We start from the raw sequence: 14,701 nt of genomic DNA on the forward strand, positions 1-14,701 counted from the left end.
GAAGAGCTGACCCCCCCCGACTCTTCTCGCAGGGCCCAGCAGGCGAGCAGGGACAACGAGGGGACCGCGGCGAGAAAGGGGAGAAGGTGAGAGCGTACCCCCCCACCCCAACAAAGAGTCCCGTGTCCCCCCCCCCCCCCCGGCGCCAGTGGGGTGCTGCAGGGAACTGACACGCTCGCCGCACGGATGACACCCCCCCCCCCCCTTTCCCCCCCCCCCCCGACAGGGTGCTCCCGGCCCCCGGGGCAGGGATGGAGAACCCGGCACGCCTGGAAATCCCGGCCCTCCCGGCCCCCCCGGCCCTCCTGGCCCCCCTGGCCTCGGCGGGGTGAGTATTGGGGTGGGTTTTTTTTCTTTTTGGGGGGGGGGGGGGGGGGGGGGGCGAAAGGAGGGGGTTTGGGGGCGGCCGGCGTGCTCAGCCCCCTTCCCCTTGCAGAACTTCGCGGCTCAGATGGCGGGCGGCTTCGACGAGAAGGCCGGAGGCGCGCAGATGGGCGTCATGCAGGGACCCATGGTAAGAGGGCCCCCCCCACCCTGGGACCAGGGACCCGCCCAAACACCCCCCCCGCCCCGCCCCGCCCCGCCCCCCAGCGGGACATGGCAGCGGGTCCCGTCTTGAGACACGGGGGGACCCTGCGTCACCGACGATGGGGACCGTCCCCATTTTGGGGGGACCCCACCTGGTTTGGCAGATGATGGAGGGGGGGGGGGGGGCCGGCCACTTCGCCCTCCCACCATGACACTGTTGTCTCTCCCCCCAGGGCCCCATGGGACCCCGCGGCCCCCCCGGACCTTCCGGTGCTCCCGTAAGTACCCGCCCCCCCGCCAGGCTCGGGGGTCTCTGGGTGGGCACCCTGCCACCCCGCTGATATGCCACCGTCTCCCTTCCAGGGTCCCCAAGGATTTCAAGGCAACCCCGGCGAGCCCGGCGAGCCCGGCGCTGCTGTGAGTGTCCCCCCCTGCCTCGTCCCCCTCCAACCCCCACACCTTGGGGACATGCCACCCACCAGCTCCCACTCACCCGCTGCCTCTCTGTCCCCTTTAGGGTCCGATGGGTCCCCGGGGACCTCCGGGACCTCCTGGGAAACCTGGCGATGACGTGAGTCCTTTGCTGCTCCGGCACCGGCCGGCAAACCCCGGCTGAGAACGGGCAGCTCGTTGCAGCAATGGCCCCAGCCAGAAGCCAAAGGGTGATTTTATTCCCCCCCCCCCCCCCCCCCCCGCCCCCCCATCTCATTTCCCCGCAGGGCGAGACTGGCAAACCCGGCAAATCCGGCGAGCGCGGCCCCCCCGGCCCCCAGGTAAGGCAGCGCCGGGCTGGATCCGGCCCCCCTGGGACGGAGCCCCCTGTCTCCCTCCTTCGCCCCCAACCAGCTTTCTCTCCGCTTGCTCACAGGGTGCTCGTGGCTTCCCCGGGACACCCGGTCTCCCCGGAGTGAAAGGCCACCGGGTAAGTGTGTCCCCCCCCCGACTTTGCACCCTCGGTGTCCCCGTCACCCGGTGGCACAGAGGGTGAGACACTGCCCCCCCGCCCAATCTCTCTGTCCCCAGGGCTACCCCGGCTTGGACGGTGCCAAGGGCGAGGCGGGGGCTCCTGGAGCCAAGGTAAGTGTTGGGCGACCATCCCCGTGGCGTCGGGGCTGGCAGGGCGACCATCCCCGTGGTGTCGGGGCTGGCAGGGTGCTGCACGCCGGGGCTCACCCTCTCTGCCCTTCCCCGCAGGGCGAATCCGGCTCACCTGGCGAGAACGGCTCCCCCGGCCCCATGGTGAGTCTTTGGGTTGGGAAAGGGGGAAACTGAGGCACGGGGGAGGTTGCGGGGGGGGGGGTATTGCCCACCCCCCAGCCCCGGGCTGGGCACCGCAGAGCCCGACCCACCGCCGTGTGTGTCCCCCCCCCCAGGGTCCCCGCGGGCTGCCCGGAGAGAGAGGACGTCCCGGCCCCTCCGGCGCTGCGGTGAGTGTGATGCCGCCTGGGTCCCCAGTAGCAACTCCGGTGGCACCCCCGGTGGCACCCCGGTGGCAGGAGGGTGTCCCCCGCCCCCCCGCAGTGCCCCCCGTGACTCCCGCCGCCGTCTCCCCCCAGGGTGCTCGTGGCAACGACGGTCTCCCCGGCCCGGCTGGACCCCCTGTAAGTAAAAGGCTGCTCGGCCCCTTCCTGGGCTGCTGGACTCCATGTCACCCCGTGGGGGACAGCGGGGTCCCCCGGGACCCCCCAAAGCCTGGGCAGACCCTCACACTCTTCTTGCCCCCAGGGACCTGTCGGCCCAGCCGGAGCCCCCGGCTTCCCTGGCGCCCCCGGCTCGAAGGTAAGGGGGGAGGGGCTGCTTCCAGCAGGGGAAACTGAGGCACGGCACCGGCTGCTGCCCCCCCTCCCCTCACTCTGTCTTTCCTTCTTCCAGGGTGAAGCAGGTCCCACCGGCGCACGAGGTCCCGAGGGTGCCCAGGGCCCCCGCGGTGAATCCGGCACCCCCGGCTCTCCTGGCCCTGCTGGCGCCCCCGTAAGTGCTGTCACTTGCTGTGTGTGTTGTCCCCCCCCCCCCGGTGGCTTGTCCCCGCATGTCCCCTGGCCTGGGAGCCATGGGGACGGGGCTGATCCTGCGAGCCGGGGGGCGGGAAGGGATCATCCTCTGCTTGGCAGTGGGGGAAACTGAGGCACGGGGAGGGCAGAGCCAGGCTCAGCGGTGTCTTCTTTTAGGGTAACCCAGGGACTGACGGCATCCCCGGCGCAAAGGGCTCAGCGGTGAGTATGGCTGGGGACGGGGACGGGGACAGGGTGTCCTGAGTCCCTGGGGGAGGGGGCCGGGGCTCGGGAGGGGTCTGGTCCTGGGCGGGGAGGGCTGCCGAGGGCTGAGCTGGGACGTGGGGACGCGTGGGGACCCTGGGGGTCATGGGGGACAGGGGGATGCGGGAGGATGCGGGGGGATCGGGGGATGCTGGGGGACATAGGGACGCTGGGGGACAAGGGGACATGGGGATGCTGGGGGATGTGGGATGCTGAGGGACACTGGGGGGATGCTGGGGGATGCTGGGGGACGCTGGGGGACATGGGGTCGCTGGGGGCCGCGGGGACACTGTGGGACACGAGATGCTGGGGGATGTGAGGATGCTGGCGGATGCGGGATGCTGGGGGATGTGGGGGACACCGGGGACGCTGTGGGAGGCGGGAGGACACAGGGGACATGGGGACGTCGGGGGACACGGGGCCGTGCCGTGCCCCCCTGACGTCAGCCGGCTGCCCGCAGGGCGCCCCGGGCATCGCCGGCGCTCCAGGCTTCCCCGGCCCCCGCGGCCCGCCCGGACCCCAGGGTGCCACCGGCCCGCTGGGACCCAAGGGACAGACGGTAAGAGCCCCCCGACAGCCCCCCGAGATGGGGACCGGGGCCCTGGCCCCGCCCACTGCCACCTGGCCCTGCCCACTGCCAGCACACCCCGCCCACTGCCACCTGGCCCCACCCACTCTGTAACACACTCCGCCCATTCTGCCACAGGCCACGCCCCCATTCCCAAATCCTTGCGGGTCCCCTCCCCAGTTGCCCTTGGGTCACTCCCGGGTCACCTGCTCCTGGTCCCCAAAGGGGCCACCGGGGATGGGGAGGGGATGGGGACGGGGCGGGATGGGGCGGGATGGGGATGGGATGGGGATGGGGACGGGGAGGGAATGGGGACAAGGATGGGGCGGGATGGGGATGGGGACGGGGACGGGGACGGGGCGGGATGGGGATGGGATGGGGATGGGGACGGGGACAGGATGGGGACGGGATGGAGATGGGGACGGGATGGGGACAGGGGCGGGGTGGGCACAGGATGGAGATGGGGACGGGGACAGGATGACAATGGGGATGGGGACAGGGACGGGATGGGGACGGGATGGAGATGGGGACAGGGACGGGATGGGGACAGGGACGGGATGGGGACGGGATGGAGATGGGGACAGGGACGGGATGGGGACAGGGATGGGATGAGGATGGGGATGGGGACAGGGACAGGATGGGGACAGGGATGGGGTTGGGTACTGGGTCAGATAAAAGGACTGGGATGGAGATGGGGATGAGGAAAGGGATGGGGACAAGGATGACGATGGGGACAGGCATGGGGACAAGGATAGGGCTGAGATCGGGGTCAGGAATGAGGGCAGGAGTGGGGGAGAGGAAAGGGGATGGGGACGGGGATGGGGATGAAGATGGGGACAGGGATGGGCTGGGGACAGGGATGGGCTGGGGACAGGGATGCGGATGGGGACAGGAAGAAGGGACGGGGATGAGGATGGGCACAGGAAAGGAGACGGGGATGGGGACAGGGATGGGGTGGGGACAAAATGGGGGTGGGCTTGGGGACAAGGTTGGAAGCAGGAATTGGGGATGGGAATGAAGATGGGGACAGGAGAGGGGATGGGGACAGGAGAGGGGATGGGGACGGGATGGGGACAGGGATGGGGCCAGGATGGGGACGGGAAGGGGGATGGGGACAGGGATGGGGCCAGGATGGGGACGGGAAGGGGGATGGGGACAGGGATGGGGCCAGGAAGGCATATGGGAGTGAAGGTGAGGACAAGGCTGGGTTGGGGACAGGGATGGGGACAGGGATGGGGCCAAGCAAGAAGACAGACACAGGGATGGGGCCGTGGCCTGGAGAGGGGCCTGGGGTCGGGGACAGCCATGGGGACGCTGCCGCCCAGTCCCCCACCGACCTCTCGCTCCCCAGGGAGAACCCGGCATCGCGGGCTTCAAAGGCGAACAAGGACCGAAGGGCGAGACGGTGAGTCCGCGGGGGGGCCGCATCCAGCACCCCCCCCCCCCCCCGCCCCCCGCCCCCCACCTCAGCCGGGGGTCCGTCCCGCGGCCCCTCGCTCCCCATCCGGGGCCGGAGTGTCTCGTCGGCGTCTTAACGAACCTCTTCCCCTAACGAGGCCCCTCGAGGGGCAGCGTCCCCCCTCCCGCGGGGGAACAATAGCCGCTGTGTTCGCCCCCCCCCCCCGCCGGGGACATTCCCCCCTCGCTTCATTAACCAGCCTCAATGCGCAGGGCTGGATCCCCGCCGCGGCGGCCGCCGAGCCCCGGCGCCGGCGGGACACGTGGCACAGCGAGGGGCTCCTGCCCGGCACCCCTGGGGTCTGTGATTTATTGGGGGGGGGGGATGCAGGCAGGCCTCCCCCCCCCCCCCCCCGCCCCCCGGCGCACCGTGGGGGAGGAAGGCTCCTCGTGACCCCCTTTTCCTCCTCTTCCTCAGGGACCCGCAGGACCCCAAGGTGCCCCCGGGCCGGCTGGCGAGGAAGGCAAGAGAGGAGCTCGCGGTGAACCCGGTGCTGCCGGCCCCGTGGGCCCACCTGGAGAGAGGGTGCGTGGCCCCCCCCGCACCCCCCGCAGCGAGCTGCTGCCCCCCCAAAACCTCCCCCCCCCCATGATTTCACTCCTCCTCCTCTTCCTCCATAGGGTGCTCCCGGCAATCGCGGCTTCCCTGGGCAGGACGGGCTGGCTGGACCCAAGGTGGGACGTCAGGGTCACGGGTGGGGTGGGGGTCCAGAGGGGGGGTGACCACCCCCTGAGCTCCCAAACTCACCCCTTCTCCCCCCTCCCTCCCGCCCCGCACAGGGTGCTCCGGGCGAGCGTGGCCCCGCCGGCCTCGCGGGTCCCAAGGGAGCCACCGGCGACCCCGGGCGCCCCGGAGAGCCCGGACTGCCCGGAGCCAGGGTAAGAGCCGGGGGCGGGGGGGGTCGGATCCTGCACTCCCTCAGGGGGCAGAACGGGGGGTGGGGGGGCGGTTGCCCTGGGGGGGGGGGGGGGGCTCCCCGCTGCGCTGAAGGGGGGGTTCAGCCGGGGCGGGAGCACGTGGGGACGGTGGTGACGCTGGTGGGACCTGCTGGGGTCAGCGAGGAGGCTCTTTGGGGTCGGTGAAGGTGCTTTTGGGGTTGGTGAAGGTGCTTTTGGGGTCGAGAAGGTGCTTTTGGGGTTGGTGAAGGTGCTTTTGGGGTCGGTGAAGGTGCTTTTGGGGTCAGTTAAGGTGCATTCGGGATCAGTGAGGTGCTTTTGGGGTCGATAAGATGCATCTGGGGTTAGCCAAGATGCTTTTTTGGCATTAAGATGCTCTTTGGGGTCGGTTCAGTTGCTCTCCGGTGCTAATTAAGAGCTTCTTTGGGGTTATCAAAGATGCATTTGGGGTGAGCAAAGATGCATTTGGGGTGAGCAAAGATGCATTTGGGGTTAGCAAAGGTGCTCTTTGGGGTTAAGATTCTTCCTGGGGTTAGTGAAGATGCTCCTTGGGGTTAGTTAAGATGGATTTGGGGTTAGCAAAGACGCTCTTTGGGGCGAGCGAAGATGTATTTGGGGTCAGCCACCACGCTCCTGGGGTTAGGCAGACCCCCGTGCCCCCTGTGTGAGCTCCAGGCCCAGAGCAGCGGCCAGGAGCCGGGCAGGATGGGGTGCCCCAGCGTCCCTCCGCCTCGCGGCCGGCCGCTCTGCGCCCCCCCCACCCCCCTAATTCCTTCGCTCTGCCGCAGGGTCTCACCGGCCGCCCAGGCGACGCTGGTCCTCAAGGCAAAGTCGGCCCAACCGTAAGTGATGCTCCGTGGTGGGGGCGGTCGGCCCCGGGGGGGGGGGGAATGCCGGGGTCCGGTGCGGTCCCCGCTGACGTCCCCCTCCCCTGCAGGGCGCTCCCGGCGAGGACGGCCGCCCCGGCCCCCCCGGCCCGCAGGGTGCTCGCGGCCAGCCCGGAGTGATGGGTTTCCCCGGTCCCAAAGGTGCTAACGTGAGTATCAACCGATTTCTATCCAAAACGGGGCTGCGGCCCGGGCACGGAGCCCATCACCGTTGCATCTCTCCTCCCTCTAGGGCGAGCCTGGAAAAGCCGGTGAGAAAGGACTCCCCGGTGCCCCGGGGCTGCGGGTGAGTTGTTTTCGTTCCCTTGCCACCCCTCCCCAAAAACACATCTTGGGGTTGCTCCAGCGTCGCAGTCCCCTGAGGCATCTGCAGTCTCCGGGTGGGGAAACTGAGGCACAAGGGCTGGGAGGGTGAAGCGGGATCTGCAGCATCGCTCTTGGAGCTCAGCACCGGGTGGTTTTTCTCCTCCGTAGGGTCTCCCTGGCAAGGACGGTGAGACGGGAGCTGCTGGCCCCCCGGGACCTGCCGTGAGTGTCACAGCCTTGTCCACCCAGGGCCAAAACCTGCTTGAAATGGGGGGAGTGGGGGGGGGGTCGGGGGTTGTAGCCCCGCCGGAGCTGGGCAAAGGACCACCCCGGGTCTACTGGGGATGGATCCTCCACGGTCCCCGGCCCTCGTGGTGTTGGGGCATGGGGATTTCGGGATCCCCCCGTGATTCCGGCTCTGCCCAAAATCCTGGGGTGGGTGAAGCCCGAACCCCAGGAGTTTTCGGGGTCCTTCACCACTGTCCTTCCCGCAGGGTCCCGCGGGCGAGAGGGGAGAGCAAGGAGCCCCCGGTCCCTCCGGCTTCCAGGTGAGCACATGGAAGGGGTGAGGTTTGGGGTGCTGGGGTCGGGTTGATGCTCGTGGGTGACCCCTGAGCCCCCCGTCCCCGAGGGTCTCACTGCCGCCATGCTCATGCCGCTGCTTTCCCCTCCCAGGGCCTGCCCGGGCCACCAGGTCCCCCCGGAGAGAGCGGCAAACCTGGAGATCAGGTGAGGCCCCGTTTTTCCCTCCTCCCAGACGTCCCCCGGCTGCGAAGGAGGGGACAGGACCCCCGGCAGCCCCCGGGACTGACCCCTGACTCTTTCCCCCCCCCCCCCCCGGCCGCAGGGTGTTCCTGGAGAAGCTGGTGCCCCCGGTCTCGTCGGTCCCAGAGTAAGTATCACCGTCCCCCCGGCTGCGGGGACAGGACGCCTCTCCCTGTCCCACGGGGGATTTTGAGGGGCTCGAGGGGGTCGGCGGAGCCTGGCCGCCCCCATCCAAGGCCATCGCCTCCCCCAGTCCCAACGGTTCAGCCTCCGCCGCAGCCCGTTCCCTCTCCTCCCAGTACATCCCAGTCCCTTCGGGGCAGCGCGGGATGGATGCTCTGCCCTCCGTCCCCGGGGACATCCGTGCAAAGGGCACCGTGGCCCTCACTGTGGCCCCGTGGCCTCTTCCTAACGCTGTGTGTCGTCCCCCCCCGACCCCAGGGTGAACGTGGCTTCCCCGGTGAACGTGGCTCTCCTGGCGCACAAGGGCTGCAAGGTCCCCGTGGGCTCCCCGGCACGCCGGGTACTGACGGACCCAAGGTGGGTGACAAGGGGTGTGGGGGTGGGGGGGGGAACGGGGCTCAGTGCCACCGATGGAGCCGTGAGGCTGGGGGTCTGCACACGGTGGGTTGGCACCCCCAATAACTGCACCTTCGCTCTGCTTTAGGGTGCAACCGGACCGGCCGGCCCCAACGGCGCCCAGGGTCCCCCGGGACTGCAGGGAATGCCCGGTGAGAGAGGAGCAGCCGGCATCGCCGGTCCCAAGGGAGACAGGGTAAGTGAGGGGTCCCGGAGGTGTCCCGAGCGGCATCAGGTCTCAGCTCAGCTCACACCGCCTCCATCTCGCCCCGCAGGGAGACGTCGGAGAGAAGGGCCCTGAGGGAGCCCCCGGAAAGGACGGCGCACGCGTAAGTGGGACGGGGACGCGGCGGGAGCGGGGTGGCCGGCGAGGGATGCTCGTGGCGGCCTCATCCTCATCTGTCTCTCCCTCGTAGGGTCTGACGGGTCCCATCGGTCCCCCCGGCCCTGCTGGCCCCAACGGCGAGAAGGTGAGAGCCCGGGCAGCCCCTCGGCTGCTCCCGACTGAGGGAGATGCCATCCACGCCCCCCCCCCACCCCCAATTCTCCATCCTTTCTTTTCCAGGGTGAATCCGGCCCTCCTGGTCCATCCGGTGCTGCCGGTGCCCGCGGTGCCCCCGTAAGTGCCATCCCCCCGCAACCCCCCAGGTGCTGGCGGTGCCACCGCTGGCCTCGCTCCCCGCTCCCCCCCCCCTCCATTTAACTCCCATCTCTCTCCCTCAGGGTGAGCGCGGTGAGCCCGGTGCCCCTGGTCCCGCCGGATTTGCCGGCCCCCCGGTGAGTATTTGGCCCCGTTCACCCCGGTACGGGTCCAGCGTCGGCTCAAGCCGCTCACGGCGGCCCCTTCCCCGCAGGGCGCCGATGGGCAACCTGGTGCCAAAGGCGAACAAGGAGAGCCCGGGCAGAAGGGTGATGCCGGCGCTCCCGGTCCCCAAGGTCCCTCCGGCGCACCCGGCCCACAGGTGGGTACAGCCGGGGCACCCCGAAACGGGGGGGCGAACCCCGCGGGGGTCCCTATCCCTGGGAAATTTGGGGCATCGCCTGGCAGGCGTGTTGCAGCCCCCCCCCCCCCGGCACGTTTCTAACCCGTTTTCCTCCTCTTCCCAGGGTCCAACTGGAGTAACTGGTCCCAAAGGAGCCCGGGGTGCTCAGGGTCCCCCTGTGAGTATTGGGGGTGGGGGGTGGGGGTGGGGGGTGGGCTGTGGGAGGGGGCGGCCGGGGGGAGTGCAGTGCAGCATCTGAGCCGCCTTTCTCCTCTCCTTCCCCCAGGGAGCCACCGGATTCCCCGGCGCCGCCGGCCGGGTGGGACCCCCTGGCCCTAATGTGAGTCGGGGAGCAGCCGGGATCGCTCAGGGGCAGCTGGGATCGCTTGGGGGGGGGACAGGGGGGGACACAGCCGGGATCACTTGGGAGCAGCCGGGATCATTTTGGGGGGCATCCAGGATCGCTCAGGAGCAGCTGGGATGGCTTGGGGGACAGCCGGGATCGCTTGGGAGCAGCCGGGATCATTTTGGGGGGCATCCAGGATCGCTTGGGAGCAGCTGGGATGGCTTGGGGGACAGCCGGGATCGCTTGGGAGCAGCCGGGATCATTTTGGGGGGCATCCAGGATCGCTTGGGAGCAGCTGGGATGGCTTGGGGGACAGCCGGGATCACTTGGGAGCAGGCGGGATCGCTCAGGGGAGCAGGCAGGATCGCTTACCCCCAGGCTTGGGGGCTCGGGAGATGCTGTTTGCTCCGTGCCAGGGGCCAAGTAGCGGAGGGTCCCCGAGCTAAACAGCCCCCGGGCGACACCGGGCGGTTCATCAGCCCATAAAAAAGGGCTTTTTTCTGAGGGTCTTCAAGTGCAGGAGCCGACCCGCAGCCCCGAGCGGCGCCAGGATGCGGGCGATGAAGGTGGAAAAGCCGCCTCCATTTACACTAACCCCGTCTTCTCCCCCCCCGCAGGGTAACCCAGGCCCCCCCGGTCCCCCCGGCTCTGCTGGCAAAGATGGTCCCAAGGGTGCTCGTGGTGACGCCGGTCCTCCGGGCCGTGCTGGTGACCCCGGTCTCCAAGGCCCTGCCGGTCCCCCTGGCGAGAAAGGCGAACCCGGCGAGGATGGCCCTGCGGTACGTTTTTTGGGGGGGGGGCACCTCCCTCCATGCTCATTTGGTGCTGTGCCACCACCCCGCCGGGTCTGATCCCCCCCCTCCCCCCCCCCCGCCTCTGCTTCCCCACAGGGTCCTGACGGTCCCCCCGGTCCCCAAGGTTTGGCAGGACAGCGCGGCATCGTCGGTCTTCCCGGACAGCGTGGCGAGAGAGGCTTCCCCGGGCTGCCGGGGCCATCGGTGAGTCCTCTCCCCTACCCTGGGCTCAGCCCCTTCCACCCCCCCTGCGCCCGGCAGCGGCGTCATCCCTGCCGAGAGCCGTCGGAGCGGCCGAGCTTGGCTTTCCCGAGCTCAGCACCGTGAATTTGGGTGCTTTGAAGCCCGCGCGGTACCTCAGAGGCTGCTGAAGCCCTGGGTGCAGCTCGAGCGCCCCAGGGACCCTAATCCTGGGTGCGGTTTGGGGTTTTGTAAAGCTACCAGGAGCCGCCGGTGCCAGCGGCGTCGGGGCTGGGCAATAACCGATGCTTATTCGGGCAGAGGAGTCTGGCAGCCTCCAAATGAGGCGAGTGCCGGCTGAAGGGCTGTGCTGGGATCTCCCGCCCAACACGCGTCGTCTTTTATTTTCCCTTCGTTTAGGGCGAACCTGGGAAACAAGGAGCACCCGGCTCTGCGGGCGACCGCGGCCCCCCCGGTCCCGTGGGTCCCCCCGGTCTGACGGGTCCCGCCGGCGAACCTGGGCGCGAGGTAGGCAGCACCCCGGCGGGTGGTGGGGGTGGTGGGGGGGCGAAGCGGGACGGTGCCTCCGTCCGTGCCGGGCTGGGGATCATCCCAGCGTCACCCCAACGGCAGCATTGGACATCGCTGATCCCGCAGCCGGAGAGCCCTGCACCGTAACTCGGCTTCTGGCAATCACCGGCGCCTTTTCGCCGGTGGTGGTTTTTTTTCTTTTCCTTCGGAAGGGGAGTTTGCGCACGTCCTGCTCCATCCCAGCGTCAGGACTTAATTTCTCCTCTTCTTCTCCCAGGGTAACCCCGGCTCTGATGGACCCCCCGGCAGAGACGGCGCAGCCGGCGTGAAGGTGAGCTTGCCCGCGCGCTTGCCCCGGCACTCGCTACCCACGCAGCCTCTCGTCCCGGCCAAAAATCCCACGGGTCTGACCATCCCCTTGTTTCTGCGCAGGGCGATCGTGGCGAGACCGGTCCCGTGGGTGCCCCCGGCGCTCCCGGCGCCCCCGGCGCTCCCGGCCCCGTCGGTCCCACCGGCAAACAAGGAGACAGAGGCGAGACGGTGAGTGCCGGCACGTTGGCGAGGGAAACGGCTCGTTGGGTTTGAGGTCTTGTTGGGGGAGACGGGAACCACCCCGAGCGCGGATAAATGAAGAAATAGCAGTGCCCCCCCCCCCCCCCCCGGGAGCAATTAGCTACTCGGAGTAATTGGGAGAGCCGGTTAGCGGCTGCCGCTAATTCGGCGGTGCCCCGGGTGCCGTTAGCGGCTCCGAGCATCTTCCCGAGGATTCACGAGCGTCAAGAGCCCAGTTCGGGCTCTGCCTACGCGCAAGCACTGCCCGGGGAGCTGTAAGCACCGGGAGGCTTAACCAGGGAAAAATCTGCCAGGGTTATTTATTTGCAAGGATCGTTACTCGGCGCGGATGCTCCGGCTGAGAGTTATTTAAAGATGCCGTTCGGCACTGGCGGCTGCCGATTCCCGGTGCTGCGAGCAGGGCAGCTCGGAGGCAGCGGGGTCAGTTCGGACACCCCCGAAGGCCCAGGGCACCCCTCGGCGTCCCGTGCTCCTGGCCCCTTTCGACTCGCCTCTTTTGTCTCCCCAGGGTGCACAAGGTCCCATGGGTCCCTCCGGTCCTGCTGGCGCTCGAGGCATGCCGGTGAGTGATGCTGGGCCCGTCGGAGTGTCCCGTGTGGGATGCGCGGGGTCCTGGGGCGCACTGGGTGGGGGGTCTGCCACCCTGAGCCTGACATGTCCCCTCCTCCCCTTCCAGGGTCCCCAAGGGCCTCGTGGTGACAAGGGTGAGACGGGAGAGGCTGGAGAGAGAGGGCTGAAAGGCCACCGTGGCTTCACCGGTCTGCAGGGTCTTCCCGGACCACCCGTAAGTGTTGTTTTTGGGACCCCAGCACTCAGCCCCCCCCCCCCCCCCCATATCTCGCCGCGGAGCTGGATGCGGCTCCTTTGGGGTCCCTGCAGCCGCGGAGGGAGCCCTGAGCCCCTGCAAAGGCTCTGCTAAGGCCGAGCATCCCTCGATGCTGGACGTGGAACTGTAACCGTCCACCCTCGCTTCCTCCTCAGGGTCCTTCTGGAGACCAAGGTGCTGCTGGTCCCGCGGGTCCCTCCGGTCCCAGGGTAAGTCCTGCCCGTGGTGTTTGGGGAGACGAGAGGAAAAGGAGGCACCTCCGTCCTCGAGCCCCCCCCTCCGCCCCGGGTCGCCTGCCTCGCTCGCTAACGGCAGGAGCTAACGGCTCCCCAGCACCTTCCCTGCCTTCTTGCAACGACCTGACGACCCCCCCCCCCCCTCCCTCCCAACTTTGGGGCTCTCTCCTAGGGTCCCCCCGGCCCCGTCGGCCCCTCTGGCAAAGATGGCTCCAACGGCATGCCCGGCCCCATCGGTCCTCCCGGCCCCCGTGGACGAAGCGGCGAACCAGGTCCTGCGGTGAGTAAAAAGGCCGGCGGTGGGAGGGAAGCGAGGGGGTCCAGCTCGCAGAGCGGCCCATCAGGATTGCATCTTCTTCCTCCCGTAGGGTCCTCCCGGCAACCCAGGTCCCCCCGGTCCTCCCGGCCCCCCGGGCACCGGCATCGACATGTCGGCTTTCGCTGGCCTGGGTCAGGTGGAGAAGGGCCCCGACCCCATCCGCTACATGCGGGCGGACGAGGCCGCCGGCAGCCTGCGGCAGCACGATGTCGAGGTGGACGCCACGCTCAAGTCCCTCAACAACCAGATCGAGAGCATCCGCAGCCCTGAGGGCTCCAAGAAGAACCCGGCCAGGACCTGCCGCGACATCAAGCTTTGCCATCCCGAGTGGAAGAGCGGTAAGGGCCTCCATCCCCGCCTCCTCCCCTCCTGTTCCTCTCCCCCAGCCCCGAGGGGACAGCGAGGTCCACGACGCTCTTCGCTCTCACCTCCAAAACCCTCACGTTCACGCACCGTTTGTCCTCCCCGCTGCAGGAGACTACTGGATCGACCCGAACCAGGGCTGCACCTTGGACGCCATCAAAGTTTTCTGCAACATGGAGACGGGCGAGACCTGCGTCTACCCCAACCCCAGCAGCATCCCCAAGAAGAACTGGTGGACCAGCAAGACCAAAGACAAGAAGCACGTCTGGTTCGCAGAGACCATTAACGGCGGTTTCCACGTAAGCGGCGTGTCCCCCCCCCCCCCCCGCCCCGGGCTGGTGCTGCATACGGGGAGCGGGGAAGGGAGGTTGAGCAGGGGAAGGCGTTGGGTGTCTGGTTGGAGGGTTGGGACGTCCTTCCTTGGGGTTATGTTGATGGACGTCATACGGGGTGGGGGGGGGGGGACGGGGGGACTGGCTGTTCTAGAGGACCGTATTGAAAGCTTGGAGTTGGGTCGGTCGGGCTTTGATTTTTGCAGCCATCTGGGAAGAGAAAGTCTGGAAGCCCCCCCTCAAAAGGCGGCTGGTTGCGATACCCGCAGGCTTTAACGTCTCGCCTCTTCCCTCCAGTTTAGCTACGGCGATGAAGACCTGGCTCCCAACACCGCCAACATCCAGATGACCTTCCTCCGCCTCCTGTCCACCGAAGGCTCCCAGAACGTCACTTACCACTGCAAGAACAGCATCGCCTACATGGACGAGGAGACGGGCAACCTGAAGAAAGCCATCCTCATCCAGGGCTCCAACGACGTGGAGATCAGGGCCGAGGGCAACAGCAGGTTCACCTACAGCGTCTTGGAGGACGGTTGCACGGTAAGTCCACGGGCGCCTGCGAGCGAGAGACGTAGACGACGAGTTGGGGCTTCAACCAACCGAGGTTGCCGTTGGTTTGGAGGGCTCAGGAGCGTCTCATAACGTCTTTTCCCCCCCCCCCCGCCTCGTTTTCTCTCCAGAAACACACTGGCAAATGGGGCAAGACGGTCATCGAGTACCGATCGCAGAAGACCTCGCGCCTGCCCATTGTAGATATTGCACCTATGGACATTGGTGGAGCCGATCAGGAGTTTGGCGTGGATATTGGCCCCGTCTGCTTCTTGTAAAAAAGAATTGTTTTATTTGTGTGTTTGTTCGTTCGTTCGTTGTTTGTTGTTGTTGGTTTTGTTTTTGGTTTTGTTTTGGTTTTTTTTTTTTTTAAAAAAAAAAAAAATCCGGCCCGATACCATAAAAAAAAAAACCCCCTAAAACTGC

The 14,701-nt window shown here is 68.0% G+C and overlaps 1 protein-coding gene across 1 annotated transcript in view; it reads left to right on the top strand.

Annotated features, from left to right (window-relative positions):
• COL2A1 (collagen type II alpha 1 chain) overlaps positions 1–14,568 on the top strand; it is a 17,019-nt gene extending 2,451 nt beyond the window's left edge. Inside the window, exons 2-50 of the mRNA XM_076360264.1 lie at positions 33–86; positions 227–328; positions 437–514; positions 762–806; positions 892–945; positions 1,046–1,099; positions 1,248–1,301; positions 1,397–1,450; positions 1,552–1,605; positions 1,723–1,767; positions 1,902–1,955; positions 2,085–2,129; positions 2,254–2,307; positions 2,401–2,499; positions 2,697–2,741; positions 3,244–3,342; positions 4,703–4,756; positions 5,228–5,335; positions 5,431–5,484; positions 5,590–5,688; positions 6,495–6,548; positions 6,644–6,742; positions 6,826–6,879; positions 7,068–7,121; positions 7,394–7,447; positions 7,575–7,628; positions 7,747–7,791; positions 8,106–8,204; positions 8,332–8,439; positions 8,519–8,572; positions 8,660–8,713; positions 8,809–8,862; positions 8,967–9,020; positions 9,098–9,205; positions 9,351–9,404; positions 9,513–9,566; positions 10,190–10,351; positions 10,463–10,570; positions 10,967–11,074; positions 11,355–11,408; positions 11,510–11,617; positions 12,159–12,212; positions 12,327–12,434; positions 12,632–12,685; positions 12,885–12,992; positions 13,081–13,369; positions 13,506–13,693; positions 14,024–14,266; positions 14,407–14,568. Coding sequence (XP_076216379.1) covers positions 33–86; positions 227–328; positions 437–514; positions 762–806; positions 892–945; positions 1,046–1,099; positions 1,248–1,301; positions 1,397–1,450; positions 1,552–1,605; positions 1,723–1,767; positions 1,902–1,955; positions 2,085–2,129; positions 2,254–2,307; positions 2,401–2,499; positions 2,697–2,741; positions 3,244–3,342; positions 4,703–4,756; positions 5,228–5,335; positions 5,431–5,484; positions 5,590–5,688; positions 6,495–6,548; positions 6,644–6,742; positions 6,826–6,879; positions 7,068–7,121; positions 7,394–7,447; positions 7,575–7,628; positions 7,747–7,791; positions 8,106–8,204; positions 8,332–8,439; positions 8,519–8,572; positions 8,660–8,713; positions 8,809–8,862; positions 8,967–9,020; positions 9,098–9,205; positions 9,351–9,404; positions 9,513–9,566; positions 10,190–10,351; positions 10,463–10,570; positions 10,967–11,074; positions 11,355–11,408; positions 11,510–11,617; positions 12,159–12,212; positions 12,327–12,434; positions 12,632–12,685; positions 12,885–12,992; positions 13,081–13,369; positions 13,506–13,693; positions 14,024–14,266; positions 14,407–14,553 — 4,089 coding nt within the window. The 3' untranslated portion in view covers positions 14,554–14,568. The remainder of the gene's footprint in view (positions 1–32; positions 87–226; positions 329–436; positions 515–761; positions 807–891; positions 946–1,045; positions 1,100–1,247; positions 1,302–1,396; positions 1,451–1,551; positions 1,606–1,722; positions 1,768–1,901; positions 1,956–2,084; positions 2,130–2,253; positions 2,308–2,400; positions 2,500–2,696; positions 2,742–3,243; positions 3,343–4,702; positions 4,757–5,227; positions 5,336–5,430; positions 5,485–5,589; positions 5,689–6,494; positions 6,549–6,643; positions 6,743–6,825; positions 6,880–7,067; positions 7,122–7,393; positions 7,448–7,574; positions 7,629–7,746; positions 7,792–8,105; positions 8,205–8,331; positions 8,440–8,518; positions 8,573–8,659; positions 8,714–8,808; positions 8,863–8,966; positions 9,021–9,097; positions 9,206–9,350; positions 9,405–9,512; positions 9,567–10,189; positions 10,352–10,462; positions 10,571–10,966; positions 11,075–11,354; positions 11,409–11,509; positions 11,618–12,158; positions 12,213–12,326; positions 12,435–12,631; positions 12,686–12,884; positions 12,993–13,080; positions 13,370–13,505; positions 13,694–14,023; positions 14,267–14,406) is intronic.
• Positions 14,569–14,701: the final 133 nt, after the last annotated feature.

This window comes from Aptenodytes patagonicus, chromosome 27 (assembly GCF_965638725.1).
Source record: "Aptenodytes patagonicus chromosome 27, bAptPat1.pri.cur, whole genome shotgun sequence".
Classification (NCBI taxonomy): domain Eukaryota; kingdom Metazoa; phylum Chordata; class Aves; order Sphenisciformes; family Spheniscidae; genus Aptenodytes; species Aptenodytes patagonicus.